The following is a 21,792-nucleotide window of genomic DNA, read 5'->3' as shown; positions in this document are numbered from 1 at the left end:
TTAATCAAAGGCAATGCAGATATATGACTACACCTTCTTATGTCTGTATTCTCAGCACCTGCTGAACCACTTCTATCCCATTTCCTCTTGACAGACTCAGATATTGCCTCTGCCTCTGTTTCGTGGTGCAGTTAAATGGCTGATCTGTCTTCCTCAGCACACTTTCAGCATCCTGTTGTTCTAACTTATCTCCAGAGCACCTGGGCCCAAGAAAAAATAAGAAAGGGGAAGTAGAGAGAGGTGCTAGTGGGTGATGGGTAATGCCAGGAGAAAGCAAGTTCAATGCAAATTAAAAGAATTGCAGGATGAATGAGGCTGGATATGGAAGCTTAACAGAACACAGGTAAAGATTTGAACTTTAGCCCCTACTCCCAGGGACTGCTATATAATTCTCAATCACCTTACAATGACAAACGACAACTCTTGTTGACAGGAATCTATTTCAGGTAACGAGGGCTGTGCAAAGGCAAAGCTCTGGCTTTGAATCTTCCCAGGCAGAGAAGGGCACAGAGCTGAGACTCCCACATTTTGAACAAGTGCTCTAACACTAACCTAAAGAAAAAAAGAATGTGCTGCCAGTTTTGACAGCGGTTATATCTATCATGCAAAGCAAAACCTGAACTCTGGAACTACTTAAGATTTTAGAGGAGAAAGAGAGGCAGGAATACCTAGTTTGGAACATCCTAGCAGAACCTGTGCTCTGAGCTGCTTTGCATTATCAAGACTGAGGTGCTTTCTGGACGTGCCGAAGACCTTCTGTTACTTCAGGAACTTTGAAGTTCAATATTAAAGGAAATCTGGTAACCTTAGTGGACAGTTCAGCTGAGATTTTGAGGATTTAATTTGGATTTATGTGTCTGCGATCCCCTAAGTAATTTCTTTTGCATCTCAGTTCATGACCGTACAAGAAGTCTACTTTAAATTCTTTGAATCTTTGATACAACCAAGATTGCAATTGTTCCTATGCTTTTTTAGGCTTTGGATTGTCAGCTTTCCATGTAGTCAGATATCCATGGGCTTTACTGGTGTATCTGAGACAGTTTTCAGAACAGGCACCATATATCTTATATATTGATGATGAATAATAGAGATATACAGATCTGTTTTCACTTTGAAGAAGGTCTAAGGTTAAAAAATTTGCTTTATGTAACACACCAAGAATTAAATTCAGGCTCTTTTCCATACCCTAACAGCAGTAACACATAGAAGATTCACTCATGGGCTCATGTATTGTCTCAATTGATTGTGCCTTTCAAAAGATGGCCTTAAAATAGAACTCTGATTCTGATGTATTCAGAAAAAAAAAAAAAAGAAGATGAAAAATCCTATTTGTAAATAATACTAGAAGTATTCAGAGAGCCAAACAGAAAATCCAGTATTTAATTTTAAAATAAAGCTAGAATTTAAAGGAAGATAAACCAAAAAAGTTTACACTTACATTTTATTTATCATTTATGAGTTAAACTGTATTCCAATATTTGTGAAAGAACGTTTTTGTTTTTTTTTGTCTTGCAGAAGAAACACTCAAAGTTCAGCAACTGTAATTCGTGGTCAAAATTTCTCCTGACTCTTGTTCTCTTCATGCAGGAGCTGGTTTAAAACACTGCTCTGTTTGAGAGCTTTTAGATTGGATATATCTTCACTTACAACAGGGATATCTTCACTTTGATCCTCAGTTATCAGATCTTCACTGTCTGACAGCGTACACAGGAGCGTATCATTTTCATAGGTAGGAAAATAATACCTGAAAGCGACAAGGCATAGTTACTAGATAGTCAAATATTTTTTTTTTTAAATATGTTATGAAATCAGATTTTAAAAAAGAAAAAATGAGAAAGCCTGGTTGTCTGAAATGAGAGTAAACAGCACTCCCAAGAAATCAACTAGCATGTACATCTTAGAAGAGTAACACAGGAGAGTTGGCAACAGACAAGTCCTTCACCCTATTTCTTCACCTGTATGTGTCACAACTGAGGCCACAGATCCAGATTTGTCCCACAACAAACGCTGAACTGAGATGTTTGAGTTACAATATAGGTGCTTTACCACCTATGGCATCATCTCCCAGATGTATTCAGCCTACTTACAATCTGAATTAGTGTTATGTTACACTCTCTGTTTGCTAAGGAGAAAACTAAAAGTAAACAACCAACCTGTTTTGATGCTTAAAGTTAGGTAGGCATTATGCATATATCTATATTAGACATGCAAAAGAAGGGCGTTTGTTTCTACAACTATATATCCATAGATATTCCACAGGCTATATCTTTACTAGCAAGGAAATACGTGCCAGATGCCCATCCCAGGCATGATTTGCATCTCCCTAGAGAGCTAACGGCTGGAAGAATCTTGTGCCCACAAGCAGGCATTCAAGATGTCACCTTGGTGCACAGATTCAACCTTGGTTCCACCAGGAGGGAAAGTGCTCTGAGTGCACCACGTACGCCTTTCACTGTTGACGGCACAACTGCAAATACAGGCAAAAGACAATTTTGCAACAATAAACTTCTCTATCATGCTGACCTGGCAGTGCAGACACAATTTATGGGGGCAGTGCATCCTGGATGCAACTAGAAGAGCAGTATCATATGTTCGTTTTAGCTTCAGACAGTACAAGGATCTATAATTCTGAGTAGTTTTGAGACCAGTCATTATTTTATCTGGGCCACTAGAGCTGGAGAGCTCCGGCCAGTGTTGTGCTGGCAAACCCCAGAAGTTTCGACTTACTGCTTTACAGACATTATCAAGTAACAGCATAAATGCTGAAAGAAATATGTGTGCCCTTACTGTGGCTGATCCCACGTAGACCTGGGTGGCAGGAATGTAACGTGTTTGGTCTCTTCCATATGACTTATCAATCCTTCTTTAGACTGAAATTTCTCCTGGCAGTTGTAACAACGACAATGATGGATTTCTCTTCTGATGAAGTTCACTAGCTTTACTTGCTGATAAAAGTTCAGGCCTGGGAGAGATGGTAGCGAACAAGCACTTAAGGAACATAAGACTTAATTTACAAACGCTTTCTTGGATTAAGTATAAAGATTCAGATGGGTTTACTGAAGACCAGCACTGCCTGAATGTTGTAACTTAGCAAATTAACTGAACAAATGCTTCTTCCCAGCTGCAGGGGAACTAGCCCTTCCTTTAATGTAAAATTTGCAAACATCTTTCTTCCTCTCAGTTTTCAGAATGCAAACATTGGCCAAACATAGCTTAGAGCACAGCTTTCTACCTTACAAGCAGGTCTTGACAACAACAACAACAATTTTATTATTATTATTATTGTTATTGGGCTCCAGCAGCCAGACCTGGGAGTCATAGAGTAAATATCTGTAGAAGCTACTCTGCAAGAGAATCCAATGGTTTTAAAGAAAATATCACACATCCTTAGCACTAACAACAGTTCCAGAAAAATAAAGCGTTCTTGGTGTTCTTTTGTAGGCTGACAGAAACAGTTTCCGTAGTGGAAAAATTAAATGTCTGAACAAAAATCAAATTGATACAGTTGTTTTCCACTATTATTATGATGTGGTTTTCTCCACACTAGTGGCAAATGCTGACAATTACAGTATCTCTTACTCACCATGCTCTGATTTTATTTTAGGAAAGTCAAATCCATGTGATTTCTGTAGGAAAAAAAACCCGGAAAGAATAAAATATCTTATTTCCACTGCTTCTACTATTCCAAGTTAAAAACAGTTCAGCTTTTCATAGACTGACACAGACATATGCATATAGACATGCAAACACATACATGAAACAAACCCCCAGAACTTTTGTTTCACAAGAAACTTTTGTATTCTGTAAAATAGCTTATTAAAACTGAAACACAGATGCTAACCATCAAATGTATTAAATCATCAAGTCACTGTAATATTAAAGACGCTACCTCTTTATTGTCTGTACTCTCAATGTAAAATTTTAATCCTCTGCATGTTTTAGAGAACAGATGCTGGAAATGCATGCAGTATTTTAGTTCTGCACTAAAGAGGGCATTCTAATGCAGCAGCTGATTTGATCTTAACAAAGATGCTACAATCTTACTTCTTAATTTCAAAGTGATGAAAGAATTGATACTTAAAACAAGTCTTACCTGCATGTGAAGATACAGTTTCTCGGTGGTGTCTGCTTGTTGTTCACAGAACAGGCAAACTGCACACACCGGATGCTCTTCCCAGTCAGACCAGTCTCTTACGATTAAGAGTCAAAAAGATTCATTTAATTGTGGAAAAGAGAAGAGATATTTTGTAAAAAGGCATTTTAGATTCTGCATTCACAGCACTAGAACTAAATCCAGAGAAACTGAATAATTTAAAGGGGTGGAAGAGACAGCGTGGATTTACAGCTGGATACGTGATTAGAATCTGGTTTACAGTCTAAAAAACCTACAAATTCAAGAATAACTAAGCACTTACTTTTTAAACAGTAAGACAGGCACAGTAAGACTGCCTGTCTTACTGTGCAGACAGGCAGTGAGTCCTACTTGAATTTGCCTGCACTAACAAACAGGATCTTAACTTGAATTTCTATCCAGTTTAGCAACTCACCAAATACTGCGTTCAGTGTTTATTTTTATAAGGTCTTTTAAAATTCTTATACCTTTCTAATCTTTCATTACACCAGCCAAAGACATAATCATCAGGCAGAGTTCACTCTAAGTGTTATTTACTTATCAAATATTATTATTCCTGAAAGAGACACTAATTTATGCTATGTTTAGACATGCACACAGAAAATACTTTACCAACACATCTATTCAGAACTCGAATACTGGTAAGAGATAGAAATATTATTGCAACCAGGTATAATTAAGTAAAATTAAGCTCAAGTCACAGACAGAACCAGGAAGGTCAGGGTCCCTGTTACCCACAAATTACTTCCTGCTTATTCTATTCTTTACGGCCAAGGAAGCCACCTCTGCAGTGATTTGAGGGCCTGCACCACAGAAGAATACAGAGAGGTGGATATTGTCCTAAATCGGCACTGTTGAAAACCTTCCTTCGAAATCCCATTATCAGACTTTTTTATACCATTTCCTTCTCATGCTGACACTTTTGTTGCTTACTCCTGATTTTTAAATTTAAGCAAAACCCATTCGACCGTTTTTTAGCACAAAAGTAAAAAGAAATCACCATTTTGCCCAAAAGGCAAATGAAAGATAGGCTTGCGGTTGAAATATGAAATTTACAGCCCTCATTGTGGAGAAGTGTCTTTGATGAGAACAATTTAGAGTTGATTTAATTGGCTTAAATGATTTTTAACTGTATATTAACTATGCACAACATTTTCCCTGTAACTACTGTCAACAATAATGGTCTTGCAAGTCTTTATAATGGCCACATAAGTAACTTTACTCTTCTGTGTTACACAGTAATTCCCGGTCATCCTCTGACTGCACTTCCTCCCAGGACTTTCCAAATTCCTGAGGAGAAAAAAGAAAAGAAAAAGAAAAAACATTTCCTGATTCACGTCACATTTTATATATCAACTGAATGAACACCTGGGAAGTCACAATCAACATCTTATTTTGAATTACGCTGGTATTTCAGTGAGTTAAAGGTAGCCATACAACACTGCTTTAGTAATAATTTTTAAAATAACAATTCGTTTTGTCTTTTAATGGGCCATTCCCCACCCTACGTTTGGAAAGATGATTTGGCACAGAGCTTTCAAGGAGAGGATCCAACCATGTGCAAAACTAGACTGCTGCAACACCACCAAGGTGTTCCCGAGGTGGGTGTGTTATCACTGCCTCCAGTTTGCCATCGCACTTGCTCAATCCAACCTGCCTACCTTGCTCTTAAACACCGCAGCTATCGCACCTGAGACTTTAGCTGGCACAGCCACAGCAGTCAGTGCTTGTACCTTGTACAAGGTTATGTCAGTAAAAACACATGGTGTAAACCTAGCTGGAGAGTACTCCAGAAGGGCAGTATGAGCCAGGGCACAGATCTCTGAGCTAGACTCCGGTTTCTCTTCCATCCCCTTCTCAGGAGTGAATGTTAAGCACATCTACACATGGTGTTCTACTCCTCCTTTTACCTTTTGTGTTGTTTATTTATAGCTTAAAGACCTTCAGCACAAAGTATATCACAATACATTTGCGCAGCATTCAGCACAATGGCAAGCACTCTCAGCATGACTGCGATATAAATAACAGGCAATAAAAAGCTGAAGCGCTCTACTGAAATTCCAGCAGTGATCTTTAGCTAGTGTTTTTCTTTCCTCTCATTCTTCCTGCTTTTAAAAATAAACCAGAGCAACCTAACTAGTAACCGAAATAGTATTTTTGAACTCATACTTTTGATGGTTGTTAAGGATTCACAAAGATCACAGTTGACGATCTTGTCTTCATTAAAAAAAGGCAGCTAATAAAATGATCATTCTTTCATTTATTTCATTCAAATATCCTCTCTGATAAATATATTTAATAATATCCTTAGTAACAAGTGTTATTATTGCCTTTGTCATTGTTTGGAAAAAAAAAGGAAAAGATATCCATCATTTAACGATTTAACGAGAATTTTCAAAGCTGTTAGCGTCTATCAGGTAAATGATAAACAAATGTCCCTAGACAGCTCTAAACATAATGTCATCATATATTATAGAATGAAAATTCAGTAATTAATTCAGTGATGCTACACGGTAGTGAGTAAACTCTCTGAGTTACAGGGGAGGCTCGTTAATGTCACCATTACTGTGAGATAACATGAAGCCATTAACACCTCTCACCACATGTTCTCCCAGCTGCACACTAGTTTTCTATGGCTGTTAATGTTACCACCTTAATGAGAGGATAGCGGCTCACAACCACTGCAAAATGAAGATAAATTCTCACAATTTTTCCCCTTACCAGCGTGAAGTATACGTGCACAAAAGAGTATGTTCAGAACAGCAGCCAATATTAAGTTTCACCTTTTAATTAAAGGTGAAAAGGGAAAAGCATGCACAAGCTTTGTTACTGTTGCCGTGTCTTTCTGGTGTTTCTGCAAAGCAGGCAGAGATGGATCTTGTAAGAGGTCTCTGTTTCCCTCATCCCCCCATTCCTTATTCAGAGGAGAAAAAAAAGGAAAAAGCTAATCAGGTCTTGTATCACTGGAAAATTTCTTGGTGGATGGATAACCAGGGACACTGTGATGAAACTGCCGAGAGACTGAAGCTGAGCAATTCAGCGGGAAAGAGTTCTTCGAAACGTTCTTAAAGCTCTTTCACTTCTTATAATTTTTCTTTTTTTAAAACACTTTTTCAATTCTACAGCTTGATGGGCATCTGGGACCAAAGGTGCCTTTGTTACATATTGAACTTCCTTTGCTCTTTCATCCAAGATGCAAGAGCTCCCAGAAATCATCTCTAGAGATTCCCAGGAAATTCTTAGCAAAACTAGAGAAAAAACTAGACTTGACATTAATAGTTCAAGCAGTAAGAACCGCATAATTAAAAAAAACTGCAGGCCTTGCTAGATGCCCAAGGAAAAGCAACTTTTTAAAAAAAATACTTCCTGTGTACCTCACAGAGAGGAGGTTTGAATAAAAAAGTGAGGAGACAGGCAAATGTGTGTGGTTTGGTTTCCTCTTCCGACGTGAAGTCTAAGCGCACAGAGATTAATTGACTCGCAGGCAATTTATCTTCTCAACTTGAGCACGGTTTTAAGGGTTCTACAGGGAGAAGGTCTGTGTGCTTCACTGAGGCAACATACCTCAACTTGAGAAGTGCTGAGATGGGAGAAACTAGAAACAGCAGCTGGTATCTCAAGCAGTTTTCCCAAAAGAACAGTTACTGAACTACATGCAAATGCAGTTCCAGGCCTGTGGAGCTCAGACAGACGCTGCTTTCCCCTGCAAATTTCCTCTCACCCATCTTCTCACCTGCCTTACTGTGATCATCTCAATTGTTTCAGATTGCTGCAGAGCTCGAGATGCTTTTCAGGTAGAAGAGATGGTCTTACCCCAGCATTAGTTAATAGACACTGGATGAATTTTAATATGGAGCATTCCCCCACTTGGGGGATTTTATTAAGTCTTGAACTATCGCCAACTGAGGAAGGATTTTTCTTTACTATTTTACAAAATACACACTGCCTAAGTCAGGCTAAATACAAATAGTAGTCCCAACAATAAAACGTTCTTCCTCTGACCCCCAACAGATAATAATGATGATTTCAGGCTTGGCAATAGGAGAAAACATATTTTATCTTTGAGGAAAAGTAAAGGCTTTATGAAACAAGTTTTCTAGTAAGTAAGAGGTATCATTTTCAGCCATCTAACTTAGTCATAAGTGCATTCATTATAGTGGTGCTACATTACTATATATATATGTGCTATTAGTCAATTTGAAAATAAACATCGGGGCTTCCTATAATGGACACTCCATCCTTAAAGTGCTGCTGGTAACAATCAGGTGAACACAGAAGGGAAGGCCCCGTCAGTCTGGGTCCACCTCAGTTCCTTGGGCTGGGAATAAGAGAGTTTTAGTACTGCCTTCTGTTCTTTTATGGCCTCCAGCAGTCACCACAGACTACAAAGTTCTTCCCTCTCCATTTTTACTTGGCTCTTTGTGGAAGGTGAGTCATGGGGCCACAATCTAACACAGGCGCAGAAACAAGAAAATCAGGTTGGAAGATTTTTTGGAGAGAAGAAAAATAATGTAACCTATATATACGTTGGATGCATTGTTGCTCCATTCTTCACCCTTTACTATCAGTTGTTCTTTTTCAATTTATACTTCAAGCCTTTCCAAACAGGATTGGTATCATCTTCCATACTTACACAATACTGACAAAAGACCTCCAAATCCACTGGGGAAGTGACCCCACGGCCTTTCAAGTCATTTGCATAATTGCAAAACTCCCACTCTAATTCAATGTAACTATCTAATAATAAACTTCTGATACTTCCTGATGAAAGAAATCTATTATACATGCTCATGATAACAAAAGCTTCCACTCCTACTAAAAATCACATGTAGTACTCTTATTTTAACACTAACCTGTGAGCAACAGAACATGTCAATAATATTGGGGTAGACAAATTGAAGCAGCTTGTAGGTCATGACAGAAGTCATAGAAAGGCGCAGAATACCAAAAGGAATTAACGCTTATATTACTCATTGCTATGCCAAATAGGAAATTTAGGGGAGGGAACTACCAGCACACAGACATAAAACGTAACTTATGTTATGAAAACAGATTCTTACAACTGCACTAAAAACTCAAGCGAAGCCAAAAGCAGAATGGAGGGAAAGGAAGGCAGCAGGCAAGCCTACTGCTTTAAATGACATCAACGGGAGCTTTGCCATCAGCTTAAAAACACAAGTAAGAACTGGCCAGAAGATCATGAGGCAATTCAGCAGACGTTCTCAGGACATCTGAACAAAAAGCCCTTAAAGCCTCTCAGTACAAAAGCCACAAAATAAAGGAAACTGCCAGTTCCAGCTTAATAAGACTATTTTATGCAGTGCTTGGTGAAGATAATATGTAACGGAAAATTATAAAAAAAGGACAATAATGTCTGTAAGATGGTTGTACTAAAGACCTATCCAATTAAATAGCTTAAGATCTTAGCTGCTGATAGAAAAGCACATCCTAAAAGTAAGGTGGATAAGACTATAGTAGTATTGATGATTATCATTAAAGGCCTACTTAGTCTTACAGCCTCTGTGATGAAAACAAACTTGATCAAACTGGTATAGAAAGATCTTTATTACATTCTCAAAATTCAAACTTTTCAGTGAAAACATACAAAAAATAGGTAAATTGTACACCTACATCTTTAGGTCAAGATGAATTGAGTAATAGATTTTGAAACAGTACCTGTGTCATTTCAGATAAGATATCTAATCCATGTCTCTGTCTGTGAAATTGTATAATTCCCCTGGACATTTAGAGCAATGCAAAGCACAAATTTTTAAGGCTCATTGATAAGTCAGTAAAGCTTGATAGTACACATTAAAAAAAAATCGTCTAGTAAATTGTGAGGTACTGGGGGAGAGGAAGCAAAATCTCTACATCAAGTCATTACAGAAAGCAGACCTTGCATAGTGTCTAGAATTCACTGAATATAGGATTCTTTTTCTCAAGCTGAATCTATCACATTAATATAATCCACTGTAGACTACATACGTGCAGTAGAGAATAATGTTATTTTTCCTTACATGTAAAGGCCCATCTATTGAACCCACAGTGAACAAATCAAAGTCCTTCCCTTTAATCTTTTTCTCCTTTGTGCAAAAATAAAGTGTTTACCAAAGGCTATTTTGAAAACAAACACTTTGTACTACATAGGATCTATTCTAAAAATTTCACGTTAATGAAAAATGTAATCTCATGCAACATCAGTGTGCAAATACACATTTTATAGCAATCTTTTATAAGTCTTTAAGACAGAGTTTTTAGTCTGTTTTTAATCCTTTATTCCAAAAAAAATTCCTTTCTTTAAAAGAAGAAATGTCAGAAGTTCTGATATGGCTACAGTTCGAAGGATCAGAAAGACAGAAACAGTCCATTGGGTAAAATGTAGTGAAAGGCAATTGAAAACGTGTGGAAAAAAACCACGGCTGTAGCAGAACATACAGAGCCAGAGAAAGAATTGTGACCGTGCAAAGTATGTCCCAAAAGCAGCACTGGCAGCACAGTGGTACAAACCTTGCACACGCAGATGCCCCTGCCCAATTTGAAACATTTTGGTGGTTTGACATATCTTATTTGAATTATATTTACTATTCTCTGTCTGTAATAGCAAGGATCCGAAAAATACATCTCTAAGTGATGCTGCTAAGTGATCAATACCTTAATTGGTTCAGGCTGGCATAAGAAGTCATTCTGCAAAGTCCTGCCCAGTATACCAGCAATAACTAAAGAGGACCAAGGCCCTGACTTGAGCACTGCCCTGTGATTGCCCATACTGTTTAGCAGCTTGCATGTTCCATGGCCATGCCAGCAGCACTACCCAGACAATGCTTGGACATGGTTCAGGAAGCGTACAGGCCACAGTAGAGAGCATGGATAAGGCCACCAGTTTTGGAGCAACTGAAGAGAGTGGGAAAAGAGGTTAGGTAAACAAATATTAGTCTTGCTGCTACATTTAGTTTGGCATATTCTGATTATTAACATGACACAGCCACTGTGCACTGATCTTATGTGTGCCTGCACTGATTTTACAACTTCCCTGCACGTCTCCCAAATTTCTGAAGGAGTATCACATGGTTCTCTGTGCTCCTGGGCAGTCATCTAGCTCAATTTCCTGATCAAAGCTGGGACAGATTCAAACCTGAATAATGAATGCAAATTAGACATAGAAGGTAATTCAAAGAGGATGTCAAGTTCTGAAAACGTAAGATTACCTTCAGGACCAGCAGAGAAGAACAAAATTATTAAAATCACTTACGACAATTACAACATTAAATTCAAGTCTGTTAACTTGCAAGGAAGAAGTGAATGCTCAGTTCTATTGAGGAGCTGAGAACATCTACCCAGCAAAACTTCATAACTTTTTCCCCACTGTGCAGCACATACAGGTCAGTTTCTAAAACAGTGATATTTGAATATTTAGAAAAGAAAATATAGGCCTCATTGATCTTTGGAAGGAAAGTATACAGGATCACAGAGGGAATTCACTCCATCTTGGGTAGAAGGGACTTGGCAGAGCATTAACCATACAACTCTTTGTTCTTACTCTAATAAAAGTAACCATACTCTTATTAGAGTAAAACCCAGGGAGAGAAATTAAAGGGAAAGAGTAGGTAAATCAGTCAAGGATGCCTATTTATAACATGGATATTAACACATGTATTAACACTAGCACAAAGACTAGTTCAGGTGAAATATAGTTATTTCTGGGACAGAATGTAGCAGCTTTTGAAGCAGCTCCTGTATTCACAAGTTGAAGACAGCAAGTGAAAATCTGTTACACACACATGCATATACACTCTCAAAGGTCTGAGAGAAAAAATATTAATACTTAGCAACATACACCTACCTGGAGGCTAAAACCGAACACTTACTTTTTCTTTCATCTATGTATCTTTCATTTTCCTCCTCTTTGCATTTAATTTAAACTCTGAAGAGTACTTCCAGCTTAAGGTTTGTAAAAAATGAGCTTGAAGCCAATAGCATTCAAGTTAGACCTCCATTTAGTTCATTACTCTATTTCATTTTCCCTTTTGGTTATTAAAGCAGAGACTGAGCACTAATGACATGATGATTAGCATCTCTTCAAGCTGCATTCTTGCGTCTCTCAAAATCAATTCTCAACAACAGATGTTTACTATTCCTTAGTTTAACAATTATCCAGAATATCATACCATAAATGAGCATATTTTCTTAAGAGTCCTTCACTTGATTTTTGACCTTTGTACTAATTGCTGGTTTGGAATTACTCACTTTTAACAAGATATTGTCTGTATTGCTTTAGTCAATTTACTAATTATTCATAGAACCACTTACCAAGTAATTAATGATATAAAATTTATCATATTCTTTGTTTTTGGCATTGATTCTGCGATGCTGCTTCTTTCTCATGTGATCTTTAAGTGTGTTCTTGTCTCTGAAGACTTTTTCACAGTATAAACACTGCAAACTAAGATAAAAAGGTAAACAGGTCAATACTTTGAAACGAAAATAATACATGATAATCTCTTTAAATAATCTGGAGATATATACAGTAAAATTAATCCTAAGCATGTGAGAGCAAGCTAAATGAAAAAGAAAGTTTATTTGAAAAAGAAAGTTTATTCGATCTAAGATGATCTTAGATCACAGTAGAGTCAATCAAACACAGAGATGACAAAAATGCCATAAAATGAAAATATGGATAATAAAAAAGTTTACTGTTTGCTCCACATGCCAAGTGGAAGAAAAGTCTGATTACCCAAAACCGTCCTACCAGGGCATGCGAGGGCCGCTGATTGGTGAACATGTGAACTCTTAATTCAGCATGCACTTATACTGGCATCCAATCCACCAGTAACCGTTTCTTTGTAATTTAGAGTGAAAAAACACTTGAACTCTGAATGTGCTACATATCTTTAAAAACAATTTAAATTAGCTAAACAGGAAGTTTTATACTTCTAACTCAACAGAGAGGCTAAATAGAAGTTTGCCAGGGTGATCAATGGATTTTGAAATCCTGAGAAATCAAATTTAGCAAATAAATTCATATACACACATGCATACATATGTGCACACACGCGTGTGTATATATATGTAATAATCCATGTATACATAAATGTACACGTTTATATACACACAAATTATTTTTTATATATATATACACACATTACTTGAGAAGGTAAAAGCATTCATTAACAAATGATAATTTTGCCAAAGTATGTCTTCCAGAATGATTAAAACAAAATGGAAGCTGTCTTAAATTCTCTATTATGAGTACTGTAAAATAATTGTTCTCTCCACTGGATTATCAACTGACAACTAAAAGTTGAACCTATAAAGCATTAAGTCAAGTCTCTTGACTCAGACGGTGGCCTGGGAGGACAGTAATCTGCATTTCAGCCTAAATGGGTGATTCGCCCTGAAATAGATGACGGTCATATTTTTCTGGCAGAGATGTATCAGAGCCCTGAGCTTACGCCAACAGCCTTGTTTTAACAGATGTATGTCTTGAGCCTCCAGTTAGCCAAAGTGCTAAAACATTTTTCTTGTAAGTGATGGCTTATATATCCTACCAAGACGGAGACAGTTTCTTTGGCTGTTTGAAAATTACCTCTGCAGAGGGATGGGGAAAAACCCCAGAAAATAATTTCTCATGAAATAAAAATGTTTTAACTGTGGCATTATATTCTTGTATTGGAGATGCTGGCGAGCAGGAAAAACAATTTGATGGGAGGGAAAAACATCAGCACTCTAAGACACAAAACCCATGGATATTAAAAAAAATTGTGGTGGCTCTGAATTAAAATGATCACTTTTTTTTTTTTTATTTACTCACAGATGAAAGCATGCTTGATTGTACAGTCAGAAGGAATTTTAACTGTGTCTGGGTCAGGCCTTTCAGTGATTTCCCCAGGTTTTAAGATATAGATGTTGAAGAAGAAAGTTATTTTCTTACTCAAGCATTTACCCCAGCAGAAACCATTAATATTGTGCCTAGAAGGTCTGTACCCACACCCTGAAAACCCTCATACTCTGTCAGCAAACGTGCACGCAGATCCCACTCCGCTCTTGTGTGTGTGGAGCAGCAATTCAGGATTCTCAGTATCTTTTTGCCTTCCAAGAACTATTGTAACATTTAGGCTTACTGTTAAGTTTTGAGTTCTCCTTGTGCTTGCAGCCTCAAAATCTAAATGTTGCTGTGTTGGTGAATCACAGGTCTGATGGCAGAATACATCTATCAATTTTAATATCTGCTTTGCTCCACCTGCTAAGAGTAAAGTGTTTGCCCTACTTGTGAAAGGCATTCTCAGGAAGAGTACCTAATGCTTTTCCTCAGCATACACAATGTAGCCATGCTATTTGCCTGAAACAAGATTTTTCTCCTCTTAATAATATTTTCAGGTACTATTCTACTAACGTAGCTATTAAGTCTTTTCTTAGCAGTAGGAGGAGTGGCCTTTCACTGCTTTGGAAGCAATTTCAGTGTGTGTATTAACTACAGAGAGGACTGGCTTTGAGAAACCTCCATCTAAGCAAACCCCTCAGGTCCTATTGATAAATAGTAAAGCTGCCATTTATCAGTGAGCAAGGTACCTCAGTGCATTAGGCAACACCTACGGTAACATAAAAGGATTTCTTAATACATCTTCATTTCTGGAAAAAGTTAACCTGTATCTATTGTGACTGCCCATTCTTTGTCAGGCCAAAGACCAAATTAGACAGCACTGTTGGTTTCCCATCCTTCATATTGCTTTTCCTTTTTTTTTTTTTCTTCCCCAGACATACAAACCAATGGATCCTAAATTTACTTGGAAGGATATTGACTCTAATTTACATATCCCAGTTTTCACAAATCCCAGTGTTCTGTGGCTTTTCATAACTAAGCCTAAGGTTTAGGCAAATTTCTCCTACGGTCTTTGATTACAGATTGTATTAAAATCTAATAAACTTGTTAAAGCTACAGTTTCACTCTTAAGGAAGTACATTTTCTGCTAGAGCCCAATTTACATTTGCAGCATACTTCAAATTGTCCCGTTTATGAAATCCATAAAGGGCACCTAGAAACTTGCAAGGGAAACTCAAACTGAAGAGTTTCTTGTTCTTTGCTGACCATGTTCTTCTCCCAAATTCCCTTTTTAACGTCTTCAGCCACCTCAGTTTTACATGTTTCTGAGGCAGCATATACACTGGCTTTCCCCTTGTGCTCTGGGATGTACTCTGTAAGCAGTAGAGAAGGGAGAGACCAAACATCCCACGTTACCGATATATAGAGAGGGAAACAAAGATTGGCATAAGAACTATTGTATTCAGAGATTAAAGAGATGTTTAGCAAAAGGACTGTTATGATGAGAAAGAAGAACATTAATGGTTATGAGAAAAAGGGACGTGCTATTATTGATGTCAATGGAAACTGTGCAATGCATAACAACTGAAACACTGCATGTGACTCCATTTTTCCAGCAAACACATACTATGAATTATTATGAATTAGCTTTCAACAAGTCAACAAAAAGCCTGCTAAGAGCACTTGCAATAAACTTACATTCTCTCTTTGTTTCTTCTTAACTAACCATGAATATTGAATTCATTTTAACCCAGCTTATTTCCAAGGTTAAAAGAAATATGACCTAAGTCAAACTAAAAAAAAAAAAGCCCATAAAAAAACCTACTTACTTGTCAAGCTTCTCCTGTAATACAGCCAAAAACTCATAGCAATTCACAATGTTATCTGGCAGCCCAATGTTAAAAGCATGCTCTCTTGCCATATGATTGAGTAGGACAGACCTACAAAAGACGTTCGAAAAGGACATTACATATTTTTAAAAATACATGAGAATTATTAAATTTGTGACTCAAGATACACCAATTGCTCTAAAAATGCATAAAAGGCAACATTAAATAAACAATAATAGTGTTGCTGCTGCTGCCAGAAAAAAAAAGAATGCAACTTTACTGAAATAGGAAGTTTTCAATTTCAGCTCTGCTGAACAATTCAACCGCTTAATCTGCATGCATGAAATATAACCCTTTAAATGAAATTACAGTACAGTTTATTTTGACCCTCACTGTTAGCAAGGCTCATTTATTAACTTGAATAAGCAAATCACATGTTTCAAACAACTGTCTTGAGAAACATTCTAAAAAGCCATTTGTCAGTTTTCTCTATGCTGGTTAACAAAGCAGAAATGCTTGTGTCTGATATGCTTTTACAGCAATATTGCTTTACAAAGCACTAGCACCAAGAACGGCACTCAAAAATACGCACGAAGAAACCAAATGGATGTTTAAGTTATTTTTCTAATAGAGGTATACTGGTTAATTCCTTAGGTGCCTAACTTCTCTATATGCCTCAACTCTGCATTTGGGTACTAAGGAATCATCCAAGTATTAACCTTGTTGAGCCTTGCCTTTAACGCCATCCAGGCATGATTTTCAAATCACTTACTCTGTGAGATCCAAGAGTAAGCAGAGGATGAAGTTCTTGGGGGCCAAATGATTTGAACTTCACCACACCGGGCAGTAAAGAGAACAGGACACACACACAACATTGGGATGACCTGCAGGGACATGACCCCAGGTTCCTCTACCTTTCCAGAGTACCAGAACTACCCATGCAAAGAGACATTCAGGGATAAGACTCAGTCTCTCCAGCTGAAATGGATGTACTGTGTAAAACCAAATGTTCACTGGAGCAAGCACTTGAATGCAATTCCCGCTCGCACTTGACCAATGCTGCAAAGCACTCCATTCTCACTCTAATTTTCTTCCCCTCTTTTTCATTCAGTCTTTAAATTCACACTGGTTTGATGAGGTTTAAACAGGAATATGTGTAACTGGATAGAAATACTTTTTAATAGCTCATACTGGCTTAAACAGCTCTCCTTGCCACTAAAACAACGGCAAACCTGTTTCTCTTCAAAATGGTTCAGTTCCCAACTCAAGCTTACTGGGTGGTACAAAAAGTTGTAGTGGAATAATTAAAGGATTGAAAAGTGGGAAGGGGTCTATTTAAAATAGCACTGTATTTGAAAGAAATAATGAAACTATACCTTAAAACAAATTCTATCTTCTGAGATCTACTATTAGGCACTAATTGGTTTGATGACATTAATACTATAAACAAAGATGCCGAGCAGAAATGAAAAAAATAAAACAAAAGCAAACAAGTCAATAAACAAACCTGTTTCCTGTGAATTCTTGATCACAGAACATACACATACTACGAAAACTCGTGTCGTATCTCTCCCGCTGTTGCTGTTCTAGAATTTCTCTCTAAGAAAAGAAACAGACACAGTTATTCTGATAAAAAATAACAATCATTCCATCACATAAGGTTATTATACCTCCTTATCCTTACTGGTAACAATCAACATACGAAATTAAAATGTGCTGCTGACACAAACCAGAAGTTAGTATGTTTTGAGGGTGGTTTCTCACAAAAATTGCAAGTTTTTTCAAAGGCAGTATGTGCTCCAGTTGCGTTGCATTAAAATTCTCCTAGTATTATACAAGGCGCATGGAAAGAAATACAATCCACAGGGAGATTTAACGCAGCTATTTAAATGATTATGTATATAACAGAATTTGTATATTGTTTCTTTTTAGGTTCAGATTTACCTCTAGTATCAGTGAGCAAGTTTATGGGTAACCACATAATGACCAGTGGAATGATAAACTCAATTTTACATGTCTAATTGCGAGCAATCTAGAAGAGTTTTTCATAATATGGGACCGATGACAAGAGCCCTGGCAGTTTCTGCAAGGACCTATGGCACATAATAAAATCAGGGAAAAGGAGAAGCTGATTGCTTTTACCACTGTTTTGTGTAGAGCAACAGGCTAGGCTAGACACTTTACAACATTTGACCATAATTTTCCTAACAACAACAAAACCACACAGCAGGCTATTTTGTCTGGTGCTGTAACAGCATCAGTGTAGTTATATCATAGAATAGTTTGGGTTGGAAGGGACCTTAAAAGGTCATCAAGTCCAACACCCCTGTAGTAAGCAGGGACATCTTCAACTAGATCAGGTTGCTCAGAGCCCTGTCCAACCTGACCTTGAATGTTTCCAGGCATGGCGCATCTACCACTTCTCTGGGAAGCCTGTTCCAGTGTTTCATCACCCTTATTGTAAAAAATGCCTTCCTTATATCTAGTCTAAATCTTCCTTCTTTTAGTTTAAAGCCATTACCCCTTGTCCTATCACAATAGGCTCTGCTAAAATGTTTGTACTTAATAAGGTCTCCTCGGAGCCTTCTCCAGGCTGAACAACCCCAACTCTCTCCTCATAAGAGAGCTGCTCCAGCCCTCTCATCATTTTTGTGGCCCTCCTCTGAACCCGCTCCAACAGGCCCATGTCTTTCCTGTGCTGAGGGCTCCAGAGCTGGATGCAGTACTGCAGGTGGGGTCTTACCAGAGCAGAGCAGAGGGGCAGAATCACCTCCCTCGACCTGCTGGCCATGCTTCTTTTGATGCAGCCCAGGGTACAGTTGGCCTTCTGGGCTGCGAGTGCGCATTGTTGGCTCATGTCCAGCTTTTCACCCACCAGTATCCCCAAGTCCTTCTCAGCATGAATACTCCAATCCCTTCATCCCAGAGCCTGTATTGATACCCAGGGTTGCCCCGACCCAGGTGCAGGACCCTAGGCTTGGCCTTGTTGAATCTCATGAAGTTCACACGGGCCCCCTTCTCGAGCCTCTGGCTTGAGTCTCTGGACGACATCCCATCCCTCAGGTGTGTCAACTGCACCACGCAGCTTGGTGTCGTCTGCAAACTTGCTGAGGGTGCACTCGATCCCACTGTCTATGGCATTGGTGAAGACATTAAGCAGTACTGGTCCCAGCGCAGACCCATGAGGGACGCCCTTGTCACCAATCTCCATCTGGACATTGAGCCATTGACCACTACTCTCTGGATGTGACCATCCAACCAATTCCTCATCTGACGAACAGTCCACCCATCAAATCCATAACTCTCCAATTTAGACAGAAGGATGTTGTGGGGGACCGTGTCAAACGCCTTACAGAAGTCCAGATAGACAACAGCCATAGGTCTTTCCTTGTCCACTGATGTAGCCACTCCATCATAGAAGGCCACTAGGTTGGTCAGGTAGGACTTGCCCTTGGTGAAGCCATGCTGGCTGTGTCGAATCACCTCCCTGTCCTCCATGTGCCTTAGCATAGCTTCAAGGAGGATCTGTTCCATGATCTTCCCAGGCACAGAGGTGAGGCTGACGGCTTCGTAGTTCCCAGAGTCCTCCTTTCTACCCATTTTAAAAATGGGTGCAATGTTTCCATTTTTCTAGTCACCGGGGACTTCACCTGACTGCCATGACTTTTCAAATATCATGGAGAGTGGCTTGGCAACTACATCAGCCAATTCCCTCAGGACTCTGGAATGCAGCTCATCAGGTCCCATAGATTTCTGTATGTTCAGGTTCCTCCGCTGGGCACGAACCTGATCTTCTCTTACAGTGGGAGGGACTTTGCTCTCCCAGTCCCCATCTTGTGGTCCATCCACTTCAGAGGTGTGGGAAGAGAGGCTGCCAGTGAAGACTGAGGCAAAAGAGTTGTTGAGTACTTCAGCCTTCTCCTCATCTGTCGTTATACTGTGGAGTTACTATACACTTCAGATGGAAAGGCTATAATCATCTGGGACGTGGGAGAATTGGTGTTTGGATTAAAACTTAGCATATTTTCAGCCTGCCAGTACACGACCCTGTACTTGTGTTTTAAGTACTGATAACTGGTAAAGGATTTATTTTCTGTGCAATGTAGAGGTGCTGCTGTCTGCTTTCTGACATTTGGGATCCTGACTGAATGTCTTAGGGGATTTTCTCAATCTCTTTATCTCTTTAGAGCCTGCAACAGCAGAGCTTTGTGTTTCTCACCTAACCCTTTAGTACCTTTTTTGTGTGGATTAAGGCCCAAACTTGCCCACAGTCTACATCTAAATTCACATTCAGCTACGCATTCAGTTGGATAAGCTCCGCAGAAGGCAAAAAAGAAAGAAAAAAAAAAGGAAAGGAGAAAAAAAAAAAGAAAAAAGAGGAAGGCTTGAGCTATTGTCATTGCAAGCCCAAACGTGCCCTGCAGCATGGATGGGCTGGTGTGGGCCTACCGCACCACGTCTCATTGCCCACTGAGAGATGTCAGAAGGCTGACGTTGGGCAAATAAACGTGCTGTTGGCTTCTTTACCCCAAGAGCCGCACGCTGTACCCAGCAAGGGGCAGTGGGGTGGAAAGGATGCCTGCTGGAGGAGTTACGTTTGGCCTAGGGCCAGCGACTGCTGCAGGGGATAGGCGCACCGTGCCATAGCTCTTTCTAGGACCCATGTTCAACCACACAATTTGGGAGCTGTAGCTGTTGCACATCAGCTAAGAGTCTGCAGATCCGGGGGCTTTTTTGTTTTGGTTTGGTTTTTTTTGTCCCACAAGGTGTACATTTCACGTTGGAGTCATGCTCAGCAGTGCCTACTCGAATTCCAGGCCATATCCGCTCACGTCCTGCTGCGTTATGCAAAACACCAACTACCAGAAATGTAAATTCCTATTTTTCAGGGCTGACTCCAGGAAGAGATAAATGGAGCATAACGCATCTTGTGAGAGCCCTTCAGCAGAGACCCAATTAAGTGAGGATATCTGTCTGCTCCACACGGACAGCGAACATCCCACAGCACGTCAGGAAGAACCGGGGCTTCCTCTGGCACTTGTAGCTGTCACCTCTCTCCGCTCAGCAGCACGTCCGACCCTGTTTGGCCAACCTGCAATTTGAAGGCGTCTGCGTGTAGTTTACATACTTTGTCAAATGCACTAGAAACAATCTAATAGGAAACCAAAAGATAACACGTACAGTTCAAACATTAAGATGGCAAGGTTTTAAACACCCCCAACCTCCTATTAAAAATATTCCAACGTGGCTTCCTAATTTCTACTAGGAGAGGAAAAAATGCTCTGCAATACTTGGCTGCGTATCTCCAGATTCCCACTTTATACAAATTGCTTACTGGAGTCCCAGTGTGCTGCTACTCACAGTTATGCCTGAGGGGGAAGGAGAAGCACACTGCATCCTCCAGACAGATGGTGCTCCTGCTACTCTGCTCTCTCACCCTTCCCGTCTGCCCCTACACCATCACGCTCGGCAGCCGGGGAGCTTGGACTAACCCAGCATCGCGGCTTTATCAGTTTACTCAACAGAGTTTAACAAATCTTTTCCAAGGTAGACGCTCCTTTTATCAAATGTTGGCATCATTCACTGCTACAGGGAACTCCTGAGCCAGCAAGCAACTCTTGCACAGGTGAGGAATTAAAAGCAGTGGTTCAAGTCAAATACAGCAAAAGCAAGAGGTCCCTACAGACACTCACAAACACTCTTTTACCTCTGCTCCATTGCTGGAGCTCTGACGGGAGAATAGCGATTACAACAACTTGCATAAAACTTCTGAGATTTTTCTGAGTGGAGACTTTCAGCTAGTAATGAAAGTCAAGCTTAAACTGAAGTTACAAGGTAGGAAATGAGTAATTTAACATCTGCACCAGTTTCTAACCCATTGGAATTGCTGGGGCTGTTACCATTAATTCATGGTTGATGCTACAACAAAAAAAACAACCCCAAAACATTTCAGCCATGAATATTTTCCAAAATTCTTTAGAATACTGTGTCACATCGAAGTGTCAGAGAATGAG

At 39.2% G+C, this 21,792-nt stretch overlaps 1 protein-coding gene across 1 annotated transcript in view; it reads right to left on the bottom strand.

Annotated features, from left to right (window-relative positions):
• Window positions 1-1,377: 1,377 nt before the first annotated feature.
• The window catches only part of ZNF277 (zinc finger protein 277), a 58,177-nt gene continuing 37,762 nt past the window's right edge, over window positions 1,378-21,792 (bottom strand). Inside the window, exons 5-12 of the mRNA XM_054187920.1 lie at window positions 17,286-17,377; window positions 15,779-15,889; window positions 12,440-12,572; window positions 5,355-5,422; window positions 4,094-4,190; window positions 3,584-3,626; window positions 2,788-2,962; window positions 1,378-1,744 (exon numbers count right to left, since the gene is read on the bottom strand). Of these exons, the coding sequence (XP_054043895.1) occupies window positions 1,552-1,744; window positions 2,788-2,962; window positions 3,584-3,626; window positions 4,094-4,190; window positions 5,355-5,422; window positions 12,440-12,572; window positions 15,779-15,889; window positions 17,286-17,377 (912 nt within the window). The 3' untranslated portion in view covers window positions 1,378-1,551. The remainder of the gene's footprint in view (window positions 1,745-2,787; window positions 2,963-3,583; window positions 3,627-4,093; window positions 4,191-5,354; window positions 5,423-12,439; window positions 12,573-15,778; window positions 15,890-17,285; window positions 17,378-21,792) is intronic.

The sequence above is a fragment of the Rissa tridactyla genome, chromosome 1 (genome assembly GCF_028500815.1).
Source record: "Rissa tridactyla isolate bRisTri1 chromosome 1, bRisTri1.patW.cur.20221130, whole genome shotgun sequence".
NCBI lineage: Eukaryota > Metazoa > Chordata > Aves > Charadriiformes > Laridae > Rissa > Rissa tridactyla.
Note: the sequence above shows the minus strand (reverse complement) of the source record. Positions and strands in the feature narration are given on the sequence as shown.